The sequence below is a fragment of the Styela clava genome, chromosome 9, assembly GCF_964204865.1.
Source record: "Styela clava chromosome 9, kaStyClav1.hap1.2, whole genome shotgun sequence".
In the NCBI taxonomy this organism is placed as follows: Eukaryota; Metazoa; Chordata; class Ascidiacea; order Stolidobranchia; family Styelidae; genus Styela; species Styela clava.
Window position 1 is genome coordinate 15,513,902 of NC_135258.1, and position 16,699 is coordinate 15,530,600.

General features: G+C 34.5%; 1 protein-coding gene across 2 annotated transcripts; it reads right to left on the minus strand.

Annotated features, from left to right (window-relative positions):
* Positions 1-254: 254 nt before the first annotated feature.
* On the minus strand, positions 255-15,732 carry LOC120338857 (peregrin-like). 2 transcript variants are annotated; one of them, XM_078115955.1, is made up of 18 exons: positions 15,205-15,732; positions 14,579-14,984; positions 13,579-14,004; positions 13,029-13,223; positions 12,078-12,355; positions 11,244-11,400; positions 10,846-10,992; positions 10,168-10,361; positions 9,758-9,866; positions 8,882-9,008; positions 8,208-8,234; positions 6,459-6,618; positions 5,090-5,865; positions 4,749-4,860; positions 4,125-4,282; positions 3,547-3,677; positions 2,826-2,986; positions 255-2,453 (listed from the first exon to the last, which is right to left on the minus strand). In XM_078115955.1, exons 1-18 carry the CDS (start codon positions 15,570-15,572, stop codon positions 2,222-2,224), a joined length of 4,164 nt encoding a protein of 1,387 aa, XP_077972081.1. In that variant the 5' UTR covers positions 15,573-15,732; the 3' UTR covers positions 255-2,221. The 2 variants fall into 2 exon arrangements, with proteins under 2 accessions (XP_077972081.1, XP_039262766.2); XM_039406832.2 differs by lacking the exon at positions 8,208-8,234.
* Positions 15,733-16,699: the final 967 nt, after the last annotated feature.

The following is a 16,699-nucleotide window of genomic DNA, read 5'->3' on the forward strand; positions in this document are numbered from 1 at the left end:
GCCATGTCCAAGAATCTACAACACTGACCTGTGATAGCAACTATAATCTTGGTCCATGGTCGTTTCTACGAGAATTGCCTTCGGTCGGCAGGGATAATCTAAATTCGCGGAGATTTCATCAGGCGTAAAGCATTTCCACAGCTAGCTGGACCTGATCTGACAATAATCACACATTTGTGGAAATTAAAACCACCCTGACCGCATACTTATACTAGGCTTGATAATTCCAATTCTCTGCAATAAAACCAACTCTGTTCGCAATTTTGCATAAATTTATTTTACGAAAATGTGTTTGTGATGAATAAACAACAAATAAATGGGACAACACGACAGCGATAACAACATACAAATACGTTCCTGAATTTCATATGTAAGTACATCTAGAAAATATACATAGTGTGCCACATCACAAAACTCAATATCAATAGTATAGAGTTGATACAAGAATAAAAAATTTATGCCGATATTGTACAGGGAAAACGCGTTGTGTGATTCGAAAACAAGTATGCAGAATCCAAGCTACGTAAATAGCTTCTAAATATGTCTCGGACTTGCTGATAAAACAACTTTGTCGACCAAGTTCTCAAATCCATGATAATTTGAGTTGTTAGACAGGTGTAACTCCTTCACTGATTATCATTCTCGGGGTAAGCCATTCAAACTGACTAGTGAAGGATTCTATCTTCTTCCCCAGCCCCAGATGTGTTAAACAGCATTAAAACTGTTCAATAAATAGCAATTGGAATGACAAAAAGCAAAATAAATAGTATATACAAATAACAGGCATACGGGGGAACTTGACCACTGAACAACAGAACAGGCACTATTACTATAATGAAGGCAAATTAGGCATTGTGAACTTAAATCCATGTATAAATTCATATACAAATTACCTTGTAAATACATCTTTGAGATATAATCTTGAATGGGGAGTTTAATATAGAATATTAATACCGAGATAATAATAGGAAAGAACTACATAATTTCAAAAAAAAAAATGCCTATGAAATCTTTCATACGTGAAAAAGGGGGGTTTCCTTTGGAAAAGAAAATAAATGCATTCAAATTTTTCCCTTTCCTTATATTTTAACACATTACATGTTGATATTATTCGTGTCAAACTTTGAAATTCATCCTATATTCTGAAAAAATATGGTATTTACCATATTTAAAATGACACATAAATACAAAAATCATGGAAAAGAACTAAAATATAAATGTATCAACAGGAAAGAATAAAAAATTTATCAAACATATTGTGCAACTTAAAGTCAATCATTGTAGATACAAATAACTATAATCCACATCTTCTACCTGCTACAAGCCAAAATTTTGTATCACCAGGACATAACATTAGCAGCTTCAACTAGTAACATTTGCCGCATGAAATAGTTGTTTTAAACGACTTCATATAATCAAAATTGCTGCATTACTATTAAATATCTGTATTTCTATTTCAGTAAAGCAATCATGACTCGTGTAAAGAGTAAAATTTGGTTTTGTGGATGAAGAAATCCACCGTGAATATTTGACATCTATATTGATTGCAAGCCAGTAAGTATCCTAGAATAGAAACTATTCTACTAACTGGTTATTTCAACTAGCTACACATTTATTTTTCGTAACAAAATTTATAATATTAAACAAATACAAATAATACTAATCTTTTGCAATGCAATTTTAATTCACTACATTTTATATAATCAAGATTTGGCTGCGCAAGTTTTTCAATTTCAGTGATGAGCAATGAATTCATTTCACCAAATTTAATAAAACTTTCGGTTTACTTTACAACATTCCAGCTACTAATTGAAGCAAAATGTGCTTGCTCAAAGTTGATAAATTTATATTAAAAATTCAATCATACTAGATATATTTTGATTAATAGGTGTAGTGTGGGCATGACTCGGTATATTCCTGGGGATTTACCTGTGCAAGGCAAAATACCAACTTCAAAACAACGCAAAATTTATCTTAGGTTGCGAAGTACGGTGACCACAATACAAAGACACATCAAGACAAACATACAAGTATATGTAAGTATATTTGACTTGTTCTGATCAATCCAAGTTGCTGCTTACTAGATAGAATTTAATCCTTGCGAACTCAGCAAATTATGAAAGCAGTTGCCCTTGAAATAGTAGTAGTGTAGTATTCTTATATACCAATTACGTGATAGAAGCAGTGTTTCAAGTGTATCCTATGATAGATAAAAATCAATTTAATTTACGGAATCACTGCTATCTTCTTCTTCAGCGAAGTTACCGTCATCGTGAATTTCATCATCGCTATCAGGAATTTCTCCTGATACTTTTCTTCTGTGAATGATTGCGCGTTGGTAGGCCTGCGTTACGCTGCGTCTTATACCAGGACGTTTTCCTTCGTACAATTTCAACCTGTCAGATTTTTCATCGAGGCCGAGTGGTTTGAGTTTAGATGCTGGTAACCATTGCCTGTGTTGTAAATTTGAAATAAACGGTCAAAATAAACATTTAGTATAGAATGACAGAGAATCTGACATGGCCGAGATTTCTTCAAGAAAGCATGCATGTCATGTGAGTGGTTTCTCGTAACCTTGCTTTAAAAGAGTATTTTTTTGCCATAATAGCTAAAAGAGAATCAAAATAAATATAATTTGTTCATAAAAATAATGCCTTGTGTCAAAATTAATTTCAATGAGGAAATTGATAGTTATCCTATAATCAAAACAAATATGTAAACTTGCAAAATATATATCAGACATTTTTTAATTTACAAATAAAAATAACAGTACTGAGAAATGAGATTCATTCACTTATTCTTACTTATAAATAATTTCAACATACCATGTTCTTTTGTTGTCAAAAAACAAGACAAGATAAAGATGATTGTGTTTATGATTGGACTCCAATTTTGATTCACCAACTTTTAGGACATCAAATGGAGGGACAGGAATAGGTACCCCATTGTGAAAATAACCGTTCCTTGGCATATTTGGATCAATAATCTGGCAAAAATAATTTTTGAATGAAAATAAATGCCCTCCAAGAATCAACTAATTTTACAATTAGATCAACAAAAATGGCTTGTTAAATATTGAGAAGCATTTTGATACAATCGAATGAGAATTTATTCACATTAGTTTGTACAGACGTTTAATAAACCGACATAATTATGGAGGATAAAACTTTCAGACAATATTCAGTGTATCAAGCCAAGTGCAGGCCTGTCAATGAAAATTATAGGTACTCCCGTAGTGTGTGTTCCAGGTTAGGGTTAGGCCATAATTTTATTCCGATTTTCTTTATTTTAGTTTTATTACGCGTTCGGGGACTATCTGTGTTAGCCAAGTGAATATACCCCCTGTCCATAGATATCAGTCCCTTCACACAATTTGATGTAAAGAAGGCGAACAAAATTAGTTACCTCCATATTGGTACACACACTTCTGGATAGTCGAAAAATGTTTATATCACATTAAATACTCTGGCACGGATAAGTGTACATCTGCAGAAACCTAGCACCCAGGCTTTATTTGGCATCTTACTTATCTAAATATAGACTTACCAATGCAGGATAAGAAGGGTAACCTCTGCATTTAGCCCAAACTAAATCAAGAGCTTCGAGATTGCATGAATCAGATGCTTGTTCTTCCTCTGTCGATGAACTTCCTGTTGTACGTCTTCGTTTGCGGACCACTGCATAAATGAATTAATGAAATAATTTTGAAAGCCGAGAAGTACTATTCCGATAATTCGAATTGTTTTAGATGCAATTCAATTTGATTTTGAATACTCTGAATGGATTCACTATAATGTTTGACGTAAAATGCGGAAATTTATTTTAAAATCAATCATGAAAACAGAGTTAGATTATTATCACAACAGTATAATTTTAAATTTTGAGAGCATTGTAATTTCAAGCATACGAAAAGAGCATTTTATTAATAATGACCTTCAGTTTTTTGTACTCACTGAGGGTAATTAACCAAGTATGTCATGGAATTGATATTCATAATGGTACAACAACATCACTTTAAAGTTTCTATTATTTCCCATACCAGGTTCAGTAGAAATAAGTTTGGAGAGAGAGATGGTGCGTTTTGCAATAAATTATCAATCCCCAAATTGTACATTTCCACTTACCAGAAGGTTTCATTTTGTCTGTATCGTCAGAGTCACCATTGGAAGAAGGGCTATTGCTACGGCGATTCATTCTTCTTCTATTTTCCATAACAGAGCAAGATGATCGACGAGAGATTAATTTAGCGCTGGTGATGGATGATCTTTTCTTAGATTTTCTTCTAATGAATAAGTAGATAATAAAAAATGGATTTTTTTTATATAATGCGTTTTTCGCTCCAAATAAGGCAATATACAAGCGACCACGATAACGATATGTAAACAATTATTATTTGGAAGGACCTTGCTGGTCCAGGCATTGCCAACCCAATTAATTACACTCTGGTTGAGGTTTGGGGCATGAAGATTGAATTGGTGATGTGCAATCTGTGATACTATCATGTTTAAGGGTAGCGCTTTAATCAGTAGGTCAGCAATTCCAAATTTTGTGCTTTTTTGTTTATACATATCATCAGGAATTTATACAGTATACAGTATCATCTTATTATTACCTATATATAAAGGTACTGTTGTTACTTTCCACCCAATTCCAATCAAGACGAATTGTTACAGATAGTTTGCACTGTTTTTTCGTTTGATCTACTTGTCGTGTATTGTGGAATATGTAATACAGCAAAACACACAAACCTGTTATCATTACTGCTACTGGACGAAGTTGTATCAGTGTCTGAACTTGTACGTTGGCGTCTTGATTCTTCCCGATAAACTAGAAAACTTTCAGGTTTGCTTCCTTTTCTCCCTAATAACATGATGAACAATTTATAGAGGTGACTTTGAGTGAAAAACTAGTCTACATTGAGGTATGTGAGAATACTTCTCTGGGCATATATAACACATTTTATATTACTAATTCATATGTATGAAATTATGGTCATATGCTTGTTACAGCAAAAGCCATTCGAGTGAGCTTCCAATGTAAAAAAATCATCTACAATAACTCAAAAATGCAAGTAAATCGTAATATTCACCAGGACTTGGCAAGAAACCATTTGTTAGTGACTTTCTCCTAGATCTGGTAATTTTCTCTCCAGAATCTGAACTGGCATTTGAATTACAGGAATCACTTGATCTTGTCTTCCGAAGTGGCATTACCTCAGGACTCGGAGACCTACGAGAGTTTCGGCAAGAATTTGGCAAGGGCCGACTAACAACTGCTGAATCAGACAAAGGCCTGCTGCTGTCTTCTTTTTCATAGTTTGAACTTTTAGTGTTTTCATCAGAGTTTTGTCGCGATACTGGATTTGAGTTTCGTTTGCGTTTTTTATTAAAAAGTACGGCCGAACGGCGGTTAACACTTTCTGGTCTGAATTCGTTAGCGGAATCTACACCAACGTCATCCACGATTGAAGACTCCACCATTGTACTCGCACTGCGTTTAATACCTTTATGTGGCAGAGCAAAAGCGTCCACCGACCTGCGGCGCGGACGCTTTGATTCATTTTCGCTCATATTTTCGGAAAGATTAGACCACCTTCTCTTTCTGAAACGTGGCTTCTTTTTGGGCCCATCCGGCGAGCTCATGGATCTTGAAAAACTTGGTGAAAGGTTGGGAGAATGACTGTTTTCTTTCTCTTTTTTGTTTTGTCCACTTGTACTTTTTTTCCTCCCAGGTTTGTTAAATGATTTGGAGTGGTCTGACAATCTTTCATTTTCAGATTTGACATCTGTAACTTTTTCAGCTGTAGATGGTTTATCAGGTGAACTACCAGCTTCTTCTGCATTCTTTTTTGCTTGAGACATTCTCCTAGAAAAAATTGAATGCGATATTGAGTGAGGCCGTTCCAAGATATAATGCCTTATATAAAACCAAATACACGATATCATACCGTATATATAGTATGATATGGATATATATGAATACGAAATGCCAAAGCGTGTAGGGGAAGGCAGAGAAATACTTCTCTTTGTCAACACTAAATCTGTGCGATTAATAATCCTTTAAATATAAGAAATGTGTATCACCAGTGACGATGATGATTTGACAAATCTTAATATTATACTGCAGTGCTAGAATATTCAGTAAATGTGTTTTCTTATCCATGGAGACAAATTGGTAATGAGTAAAAACCAAGACAATAATACCATATCGTCCATCAAGACATAATATCACCAAACAACATGTAAATGACAAAAAGTGCAAGATAAGTCCTGAGATAAGCAACAGATAGACATACTGATAAACCAAGAAAACATAAGACTGAACATTATCTATAATAGGATTATCACTCAATCAGCATCGTATCTAAGATAATAAATCATCAAACCACATGTAAATAAAGACTTCGCAATGTAAGTTTGATATAAATAGTGAAACTAAATAAAGGGCAAAAATTTAACCTTCTCAACTTCAAAATTTGTGCTCGAAGTTTTTTCGCTTTGTAAGCTTTTCCGACTCCATTTTTCAAGGTCATTGTAAAATCAAGTTTGTCGAATAAGTTTTTAAGTTGGTCTTCATATGATAGATCAGTTCGATCATGACCATCAATTAGTCTGTCAACTGAAATAGTAAAGCAGAAATGATATAAATGTCGCGTAACCTGAAAGCATCATAAATATAATGAAAACATCTTTCCAAGATATGTAAACAAATTTAAAAAAAGATAACTATTTTGATGCGACACAGAGATCCATTTTACACCCCAGGGTAAGATCAAATATGAGAATGCTTGCATTGAACAAATTCCCATCAGAACTGTTAGGGCTTGATTGTTTGCACACCACGTCATGCATTAGTACTGATGATCACCCCTTTAAATTTTCATGTCCACAAAGGATTTCAAATGTGCAAGGATTACTAGGCCCGGTAAGCTAATACCAGACCTGGATTTGGAACCAGATGAAAGACCATGGTTCACCATATACCTTATTGACTTTTTATTCAATATCATTCCAGAATCACAGTAATGATCGCCAAAAATATTTTATGCGACAGATATCAGAATGAATTAGTACTAAACAGAAGTCAAGCAAGATTATTTTCTAAAGCTTGAGATGTATCTCATAATACTAAGAATAAAGAGTTTGCTTGTCATTCCGAATGGTAAATACTCTGAATGTGTTGACACCTTATAATCATATGAGAAATAATTATGTGCAAGAGCATTGCCGGTCCCTCCACCAGCATATGGAGGTTCATTCTTCTACAATCCAAAGTTCATGCAATGGAATGACTTTATTCAATGGTTTTCTATTGCCCAATTTGGTATAGTAATCAAACAAGAAGAGATAGTTTATTATATAATTAAATTGCCATATTGGCCTTCCTCTGCCACAGAATGGAAAAGTAATATGATACATCATATGACTATACTGTTTGAAGCCACATTCTGGATAGTTTTAGGCTATGCATGACTATGCAAGATAAAGGATTCACCAGATTATTTATAATATTTTGCTTCACACCAACTTTGATATACAAAGTGTACATGCAATAGCATCACATATTCATTTGTTAATAATGAATATGGCACATTTTTATATGTTAGCTCTTAGCTGTTCATCATGTTACTAGTAGTATTATAGCTTGTCTTGTATGTATAAAACATGCAGCGATGAATAAATTGAGAAAATAGCAAATCTTGTTCATGAATCTAAAATTACATATAATATCCACTGAAATTTACTACTTATTATTTATAGTGAATCAAAAATTTAAAAAGTTGATTGCAACAGATAAGCCCTGAAAATTTATCGCAAAACGAGATATCAGAAATGATGATTTTTAACGTTTTCACACAATTTACTCTTTTTGTCGCGATATCATGATCTTAGTATCATTTTTTCTACACATATGCCATATATGTATTATACTCTACGCAGGATATTTTGGATAATTCAAATAGGAATGAATTACAAACAGCATTCTGAAAGCAAAAACTAATCAGACATGGTCCGATGCCAGTACGCAGTACAAAAATATTCAAATAATTTGAGTTACATAAAATGACTCTTCCCGACAACTATGAGGGTAAATAACACCAAAAGCTTAATATGCAATTGCTGAGGCAAGCAATATGCAATTTTATCGCCTAATCTGCCAGATAAATTGTGAAAAAACACAACAAGCAGCGATGCTATAAGTCATACCTTCTTCCAACATTTCTTTTTCATGTCCTAAGATTATTATTGCATGATTAAACTATCAAATGTAATATTTAAAACGACATATCAACGTGATGATAGTATGCCAGATTCAGAGGAAATGTACCATTTGGCTGTTGATCTACACAAGCATGACACATGAATAGATAATTAGTTTTAAGTTACAGCTGCAAAGACATAATGAACAGGGGGAGATATAACAAATACATGAACCATCATGCCAAACAAAGAGTCTGGCAAACGTCAAGATAGACTAACATAATTAAAAAGCAAAACAATAAGACAAACTAATAAAACCACAAGTTTTCCTTTGGCCCTGGTTTAGTATGAAAATAAATAACCAATTGGAGGTTCTTATTTTATTGATTAGGTTTAACAATTGTTACCCAACCTGCCTTCGATGGCAAGGAGTGTGTAAATCTTTTTACAAATGAGCAGCCCCAGTTACAAAACTGCCTTTGTTATTTTGATACAGCAGGAAATCCCTTAGTGTCAATTATAAGCACAAACCCCACTCTCGGTTGTTGCATTTCACATAATTTCTAACAACGCTAAATATTTTTCAGGTAGTATATTTGTTTTTAAGAACACTTTTATAATAAAAATATTGCAAATATATGTAAGTCATGTACAAATAAAACACAGCAATTTAAACTTACTTTCTGTCAATATTTTACCAGGCGATTCCTCGTTGACTTGAGGAGCTTCATTGAGTAAAAATCCTGTTTCTGGATCAAATCCAATTTTATCTGAGTCTCTTTTTGCATTTCTGATGACAGTGCCTCCCTATGTTACAAAAAGATTTATGATGGTGCATATTTGCATAAGCCGATTGACTTTGAAGAAATTCAAGTCAGTGCAAACAGGAATTTAAAGCACGGCAAAAATATTAAAAACAAAACTCTTCTGATTTAGACATTTCTGCATCAACTGCTTTACTGATCCCTGATTATGCAAAGGTTGGAAAAATTAATACAGTGATACCTTGATAGTCGAACAAGTTGATATTTTCGATAATACAGTAGTCGATCAATAAATTCTAGTCAACGGAAATTTGGTGCTCGAACACCCGAGCGCGGCGCAGAGTGAGATGACATCACCTGAACCGCGCATCTAGGCTGCCTCTTGACCAATCAACACTAGAGTGATACTCAAATATATGGACACAACGGCTAAAATGTATTACGGTCGTACAGATATGCAAGTAGACTACCAGAATGGCAATCTTCACGACTATCGCTGGGCGGAAACTCTACAAGGTGCGCAATTTCGATGACGTCATTGCACACAACAGACGAATCCCATAGAACCCACAGAAATTTGCTCAATCGTACAGTAACGAATACAAAATTTTGTACACGTTTTGTTTATATTTTGGGTATTTTAGAATGCGTCAGAACAAATTAAAATAATTACCATTCTTTCAATATGGCAAAAAGTTTCGGTACTCATACACATCGGTAGTGGAACAATAATCCTGAACAAATTATGTTCGACTGCCAAGGTATCAATGTATTACTATTAAAAATCCTTGCCTGATCTCGTAGTTTAAGTGCAAGTCTGAAGAATATTGTATCTCTTGTGTTATACAGCATGCAGTTGTTGACAATCAAATTGACATCAGTCTCAAAGTCATCCATAGACCTGAAAATTAAATGTGTAATTACATGAATGCCATTAGTTAATAGGATGTATTTGGGGTGATATTCACTCGTTAATTGAATCAACAAATAAACAACAAACTTTGCCAAAGTTAAAGCAAACTGTGTTAATACGCAGATTAACTATCTCAAGTTCGAATCTCACATCCATCATCTCTCGCAAGGTGGAATAAAGGGTGGAAATTGGGAACACCATATCAGAAATATTTTGGTCCGAATTGCCTGAATAATTGCAGTTATAAATCTTTTAAAAACTTTTGAAGTTGAAATTGCAAAAAACATACTTATACTTAAATCCATCGATTTTTTTCTCCATGGTTGAGAAATCCATCGGATGTTTAATAATTTTGTCATATTCTGGTGCATCTCTCACATTTACTGGTAAAGCGAACACATTTGCTGTGTCTAATGTTCTGAGGCGATCCAAAGTGTGATGCAAATGATTAAGCCAGGGTGATAATTGAAGATCAGAGACAGCCTGGAAGAAAAAAGTAGTAAAATAAGCTTTGATAAGAAAGATATGTGGAAACGATGGCTCAGTGGTTTAGAGTGTTGGTCAACCTTAACATGGCATCATGGTTCAAAAAGCATGAGTCCAAATCCTGTGCCAACATTTTCTCTCAGGGTGTAAGAGTAATATATTGGGTTGACAATGAACACAAAAACTTCAGTCCTTACAAAGTTTGTGGCCTCTCCAATTAAATAACAGAAAGACACAAAAAAAATATAGTTTTTAAGTATTAAAAATAAGGTCTCTGTCAATACCAATTACTAATTATGGCTAATAGTATTTAAAAAATTTATAATAAAATTAGGACTGTTTTATTCCCAAAATCAAGTGAATTACATTACCTACACAAACTAGAGTATATTGAAATTGTCTTTGATATCATAGTAGGGAATAAAAACAGATATTCTGTCGAAATTTCAAAATAAGATGAAAAGCATTTGATATCGTGTACCTGACTTATTTTGATTTGCTCTCTTTTTAATTTCTCTCGTTTTCTTATAAGTTCAATCAGAAGTCTTGCTCGTTCAAGATCATGTCGTAATCTCTGCCAATACTTGAGTTGCTTCAAAAGTTCATTTTGTTCAGGTGTACCAGTGCACTGCATAATAAACAAAAATGCCCAGGGATAAATTTTATAAATGGTTAAAAATTTTATGGATTCGATATGTGATGAGAAATAATAGCCATGACTTAATTAATGAAGTCACTATCGTTCACACATTTAAAAAAAATCATACTAATGCTAAGGTAGAAAATGTGCTGTTTTTACTCCAATACTACTATATAACATAGATATTTCTAAAAAAAGTCTGTAATTTGAACAAACCGTTATTAGGATTTAATACTTACAGAATCTGGATTCTTTTGAGATTGTAGGTTCGACTGTAATCGTCTTAACAAAGGTACACCATTTCTTGATTGTCTCTTCAATGTCCAATAACTCAACAATCTCTGCATAAAACTTCCACGTTTCTGCAGTGTTACAATTTTACTAATAGACGCCATTCTGAAGAGAAAAGAATACCTTGCGTAAATGTGTGTAATTGTCTTAACTTTGCATCACATAATAAAGATTTCAAGTTTTAATCAGGCTCGGCGTTCGTTCTCAGCGTTAGGAATATGTTTGCCGCCGCGCCTCTGATTACCCAGCACGAGTTGGCAGGTTCGAATCCCATGAGAGATAGATATGTGCGACAGGATTGCTGGACTCCTTCCTGTCATAGGGTGGTTCAAGTAAGCGTTTTATCAATGTCAATTGTCATCCCTAGGTTGTTGATTCATGAAAAATTCAGACTTGGCTCTAGATTGACTCCTCGTTGTAAAAAATCTGATTCTGACTCCAGTTCCGAACTCCAAGAAAATCAAATTTTGATACGAAAAAATTTGATGGCATATGCAAGTGTCTTTCAATAAACCATTAAGATGTCCTAATAAACCTAAAAATTTCTGGGTTCCTTTTAAACTCCAGACTCCCGGGAAGTTTAAAAAATAACTCCAGCTCCGACTACAATGAAAACATACATAACTCAGACTCCCCTGCCCAGCATCCACGTACATTCAGAAAGCATTGAACTGACGTTCACGCTGCTTGTTCTGATCTCTTTCCATATTTTATTAATACACAAAAACTACATGTTTCTGCAGTAAAAATTATAATAGGCTGAATAGAAAAACTTCACTTACTTAGCTCTTGGAATATAAGGAATGGCAATATGAGGCATTTCTTGTCGCTTCTCTGCAAGAATCTTCCGTGCCTTTTTCATTTTTTCTCTTGAATCAGACAAAGCTTGTTTTTCTCTTTCTTTATCCATTTCTTCAAACTCGAATGTATTTCGAAGTGGTTTAGTAGGAGTCGCATTTGCAGGCCGATGAACATCGCAGAATGCTGCCTTTCGCACTGTGACTGTTACTCCATTTTTTCCAGTTTCCCGAACTGGATCCATTTTCATATATAGACCAGCCTAAATAGAGGAAGCAATCTATAGTCAAAGGTAAAATGACAAAGAACAAGTCACGCAAAAGAGTAAAAATTTGTGCACGTTGAAAAACTCCCGAACTATATCAGATTTATGATGAAGTTAATTCATTCATGGCCATAAAATCAGTGAAATTTTCAAGACCCTGTTTTCACAGACTATAGTAATTAACAATATAACAATAACAGGGCTGTGATTTCTGAGAAATGTCCCGCTTGACTTGTCCAGTAAGAATTGACTATAATTCTCGTTCTGCCTCCAGCTCACAAATCATGGATTCGAAAAATCAACCCCCGTTCCAGTTTCTTACTATATAAAAACACTTGAGCTTGTAGGCATTGTGCTGCATCAGCTGGGAACTTTCAATCAAACTACCTATTCCCATGAAAATAAACTATTGATTAAAATACCAAACTCTGGCTTGACTCCATAGCGCCGAGGACTATATTGGAGTGTCTGCTCATAAGTGGTGGTGTGGAAGATACCTTGGAAAATCGTTTGAAAATTAGATTATTGTTATGCCAGAGTAGCTGGTTACTAACCATCCACTTTCTATACTATTATATGCGTAATGATTGAAAAGAAAAATTAAAAAAATCACAAAGTCCAGGTGATTAAAAACGAAGTTTTCCTAGCACACGAAAGCCTTGAAAAGTACCTGCTGAGCACATGTGACATGAAACGCAGTGTAACAATTTGTTCTGTGACATTGTATGCAAGCTCCAGAATTTCTCTGTTTACAAATATAACAAGAAAGTTTCCATCTTGCAGCTGGAATTCTTTTCAATCCGTCGATAGGTTCCAAGAACACAGTGTTGGCAAATGTCACCTCAGGAACCCAAAGTGCACAGACCTGAGATCAAATATAAGGTCCAAAAATAATCGAAATAGGCAATAAGAGGATTTTAAAGGTTACTTTACTTATGAATGTATATTATATTCATGTGCAAACACTGCATCGAGTATCAATCATATATTAGGACAGTATTCCATAAATTGGCTTTAAAAGAAATACATATCAATAAAATTTGGCAATACAAAAATCTGTTTCGAGCAGTTTGTTATTGTTAATTAACATTATATATGCACATAATCATCAGTGCAGTAAAACTTATGATTGTGCCAAATTCAAACATTTATCTGAATAACAAAAGTTTGAATTATGTTGAATTCTTGATTATTCTAACACCAATATTCTAACTACTAACCACATGTGCCCATCTACCATCATCGGTCTGTTTGAATGCTCCACCTCTGTTTGGGCACAAGCAGCAATCAACTGGGCAAGACGGAGATTGCAAGCATCTCCTACATAACCATTGTCCTTCAGGAATGTAAGGGACCCCATAGCACTCCTGGTGGACTGCAAGATTGCACATGTCGCAAAATAAGATGACATTTGAGTTTTGACATTCGCCGTCATTACACACACAACATACGGCGTCCTCGTCAATCATTTGTTGTGCACGATGATGATCCCCATTTTTTGCTTGTTCAAAATAGGATTCTTTTTCAAATCTGTCCATCAAAAGTTCAAATTGATCAGCGGAAACGATTTGCAATGACTCTTTTTTTCGGTTTTCATTCAAAAGTTCGAGCCAAACAGAGTCTTCTTCATCCATATCATATTCAACCTAGAATGAACAAAAATTGAAAGAAATTAGAGAATAGTCCAAATTAAAATGCGTCAGGGAGATTATTAAAGTAAACCATACTATCATAATATAGATGGGCTTCAAACAATATTATCATGACTGAATTCAACCATATTACGACACGGGAGCAAGGAATAAATATTCGTGTTATAATGAAATACGGGTCAACCAAACAAACTGCACCACATCCAGTGATTCTCAAAAATAGTTAAATTTCGAATGGTCACAAATACTTTATACCAGTGGTGTGTAACACTTTTCGTCAGTGGGCCATATAACTAACTTCAGAGATCTAGTCGGGTCACACTGTTACAGACAAAAAATTTAGCGGGGAAAGGCAAGAGAAGAGGAGCGCCTAATGCTTACATATTTTATCTGTGAGCACATTTTGAAACATTAATTGTCGGAATAGATTTTATGCTGGTTGGGGAAAATCATGAGTGTTGACAAGGGCTGGGTTGTGGGCAGTGGGCCGCCTATTGCACACTCGTGCTCAAATCTATCCTTTCTTTTCTTCAATAATAAAGGTGATATTACAATAAACATGAATTACCTCCTCTGCCAATTCTTCAACTGGTCTTTCAATATATCGATAATAAGCCATACGACGTTCTGGAGCATCAGCTGCTTCAGTTCCATACGCAGAGACGACGCGAAACGATGGTACAGGAAGCTTTGGTTCAACTGGCTTTGATTCTGCTGAATTTCCATCTCGTTGAATAGGAAGAGTCACACTTTTCAAGTCTTTGCTGTTGACCGCGGGTTTCCCTCCCGTTTTGCTTTTTCCATTCTTCCCTGCCGGTCCACTGTTTCCTCCATCCTCTTTAGTTATGTTTTTCTTTGAGTCTTCTTGATTTTGAGTATCTGAACTTCCGTCTGATGAATTTCCGCTGTTACTGTCATCATCTTTATCAACATCAGAATCCGAGATGACGTCTAGTTTTTCATTTATGTCCAATCTAGCGAAAAGCAATAGAAAAAATATACATGATATAAAATCTTTTCTAGACATCTTAGTTTTTAATCAAGACTCAAGGTAGGTAAATCATCAGTCTAATACATAAAAATGTTTTCAATTTGTGGAATCTTACTCCATTGAAGTTGAAACAAAATATATAGATTACATTTTTCATTTTGTTTTAAAGTGAATTCAGCACAGCAAAAGCTTAAGTTATATACCTATAAATTTTTCCTTCTGATTCAACTTCAACCATTCTTTGAGCTTCGGCCCAAGTCAGAGTCTCTCGGGCTGGTGATGCAAAACCAATAGGAGATGGAGAGCGTCTAGGTGTATTAGCACTCATTCGTCCTCCTTTCTTTTTCATGGCAAACTTTGAGCGAGGTCCTTTTCGATTTGAATTTGACGGTGTGGGTTTCTGGCTTGGGGTCATTGGAGCTGCATCATGATCAAATTTAAGCATATGATATTCCATTCCAGAGTAACTTTTATAAATCTTCTGACATTTCGGACACTCCCATGGTGGCTTGGTAGCACGTAATGATCGAAGAAATGTGTCAATGTCAATGCTTGAATCCATTACTCCCATTAAATTGATTTCAAGCAAAAAAAGCAGTTTTCAATAAATGACTTCTAATAACAATTTGTTTTAAAATATGTTCATTTTTTCTTTGCCTTTGAATGTTGATGTTATATGTAATTTATTTTTAACTTACATTAAATCAATATAAAACTTCAGAATAATAAAGCAATGTTTTAATCCAAATTAAATAAACACAAAATCCTGAAAAAAAATTAAGTTACTATATTTTTTAAACACAACATCCAGATTTTTCTACTCTACTACTATTACTTCTTTACTGAGCTAGACCATGGTAATTCTACTGTTCTATGCTAGTACCTAAGACAACTGACTATTTTTTATACCTACCTGACTAGATACAGTACAACAATACGACTGTATGATTAGCAAATATTGACACCTATCTGCCTATTACAAATCCTAGGCTATTTAAGTGCTGTATTCAGGTATTTCGAACACAGGAATCCACAACTGATTGTTGCGGTATAGGTATCCTATTATCAGATTTTACACATCCACTAACTGACTAACCAATCTGACAATGTTTTACTAACGTCAGACCTGCAGAACGTTAAAATCACAAGTTCGAATCGCAGAATCGGGCATTACAAGTACCTCATTGCCAGTATAGATCAAACTAAAACTTTTAACATATTTAAGCTATGTTTGAATATATATGTATATATACAATAATACCGACATCACGTTTGAATTTAAATCCAATGCGCCAAAATCCCGCCGAACACGGAAGCCTGAGGTAAGGCCGGCCTATAAATCTGGAAGCGGGCGAAAAATTTTCGGCGAGCCTCGCTATCGCTCCTAGTGTTGTAACTATTCTCTGTACTCATATTTCAAAAAAGGTCACACTGTGGTTAGGACCCCAAAAAAAAAAATTAATACCGATATAAGAAGATTTTATCCCATTTTTCTAATTTCGACCTAAGAAATAATTTCAATGAAATCCATGATTTTTGAGAAGAAAATTTCGGTCTGCTGTGATGATTTGCTGCGTCTAAATAAATTTCTTTCAAATGTAAAATTATTAAAATACGATATTGTGGTTGTTCACGATACAAACAGTCGCGTCTAGAGGATATCCGATAAATTAGTAAAGTGTTAATCATTATATAAAA

What these genes read in the sequence shown, in the direction of transcription:
- LOC120338857 (XM_078115955.1), bottom strand. Translation starts at nt 15,572, where the DNA reads ATGGGAGTAATGGATTCAAGCATTGACATTGACACATTTCTTCGATCA. An exon ending in CACTTAAACTACGAGATCAG is followed by an intron (nt 9,009 to 9,757) that starts GCAAGGATTTTT and finishes TTTGTAACATAG; the next exon opens with GGAGGCACTGTCATCAGAAA. An exon ending in AGTAGCAGTAATGATAACAG is followed by an intron (nt 4,283 to 4,748) that starts GTTTGTGTGTTT and finishes CTTATTCATTAG; the next exon opens with AAGAAAATCTAAGAAAAGAT.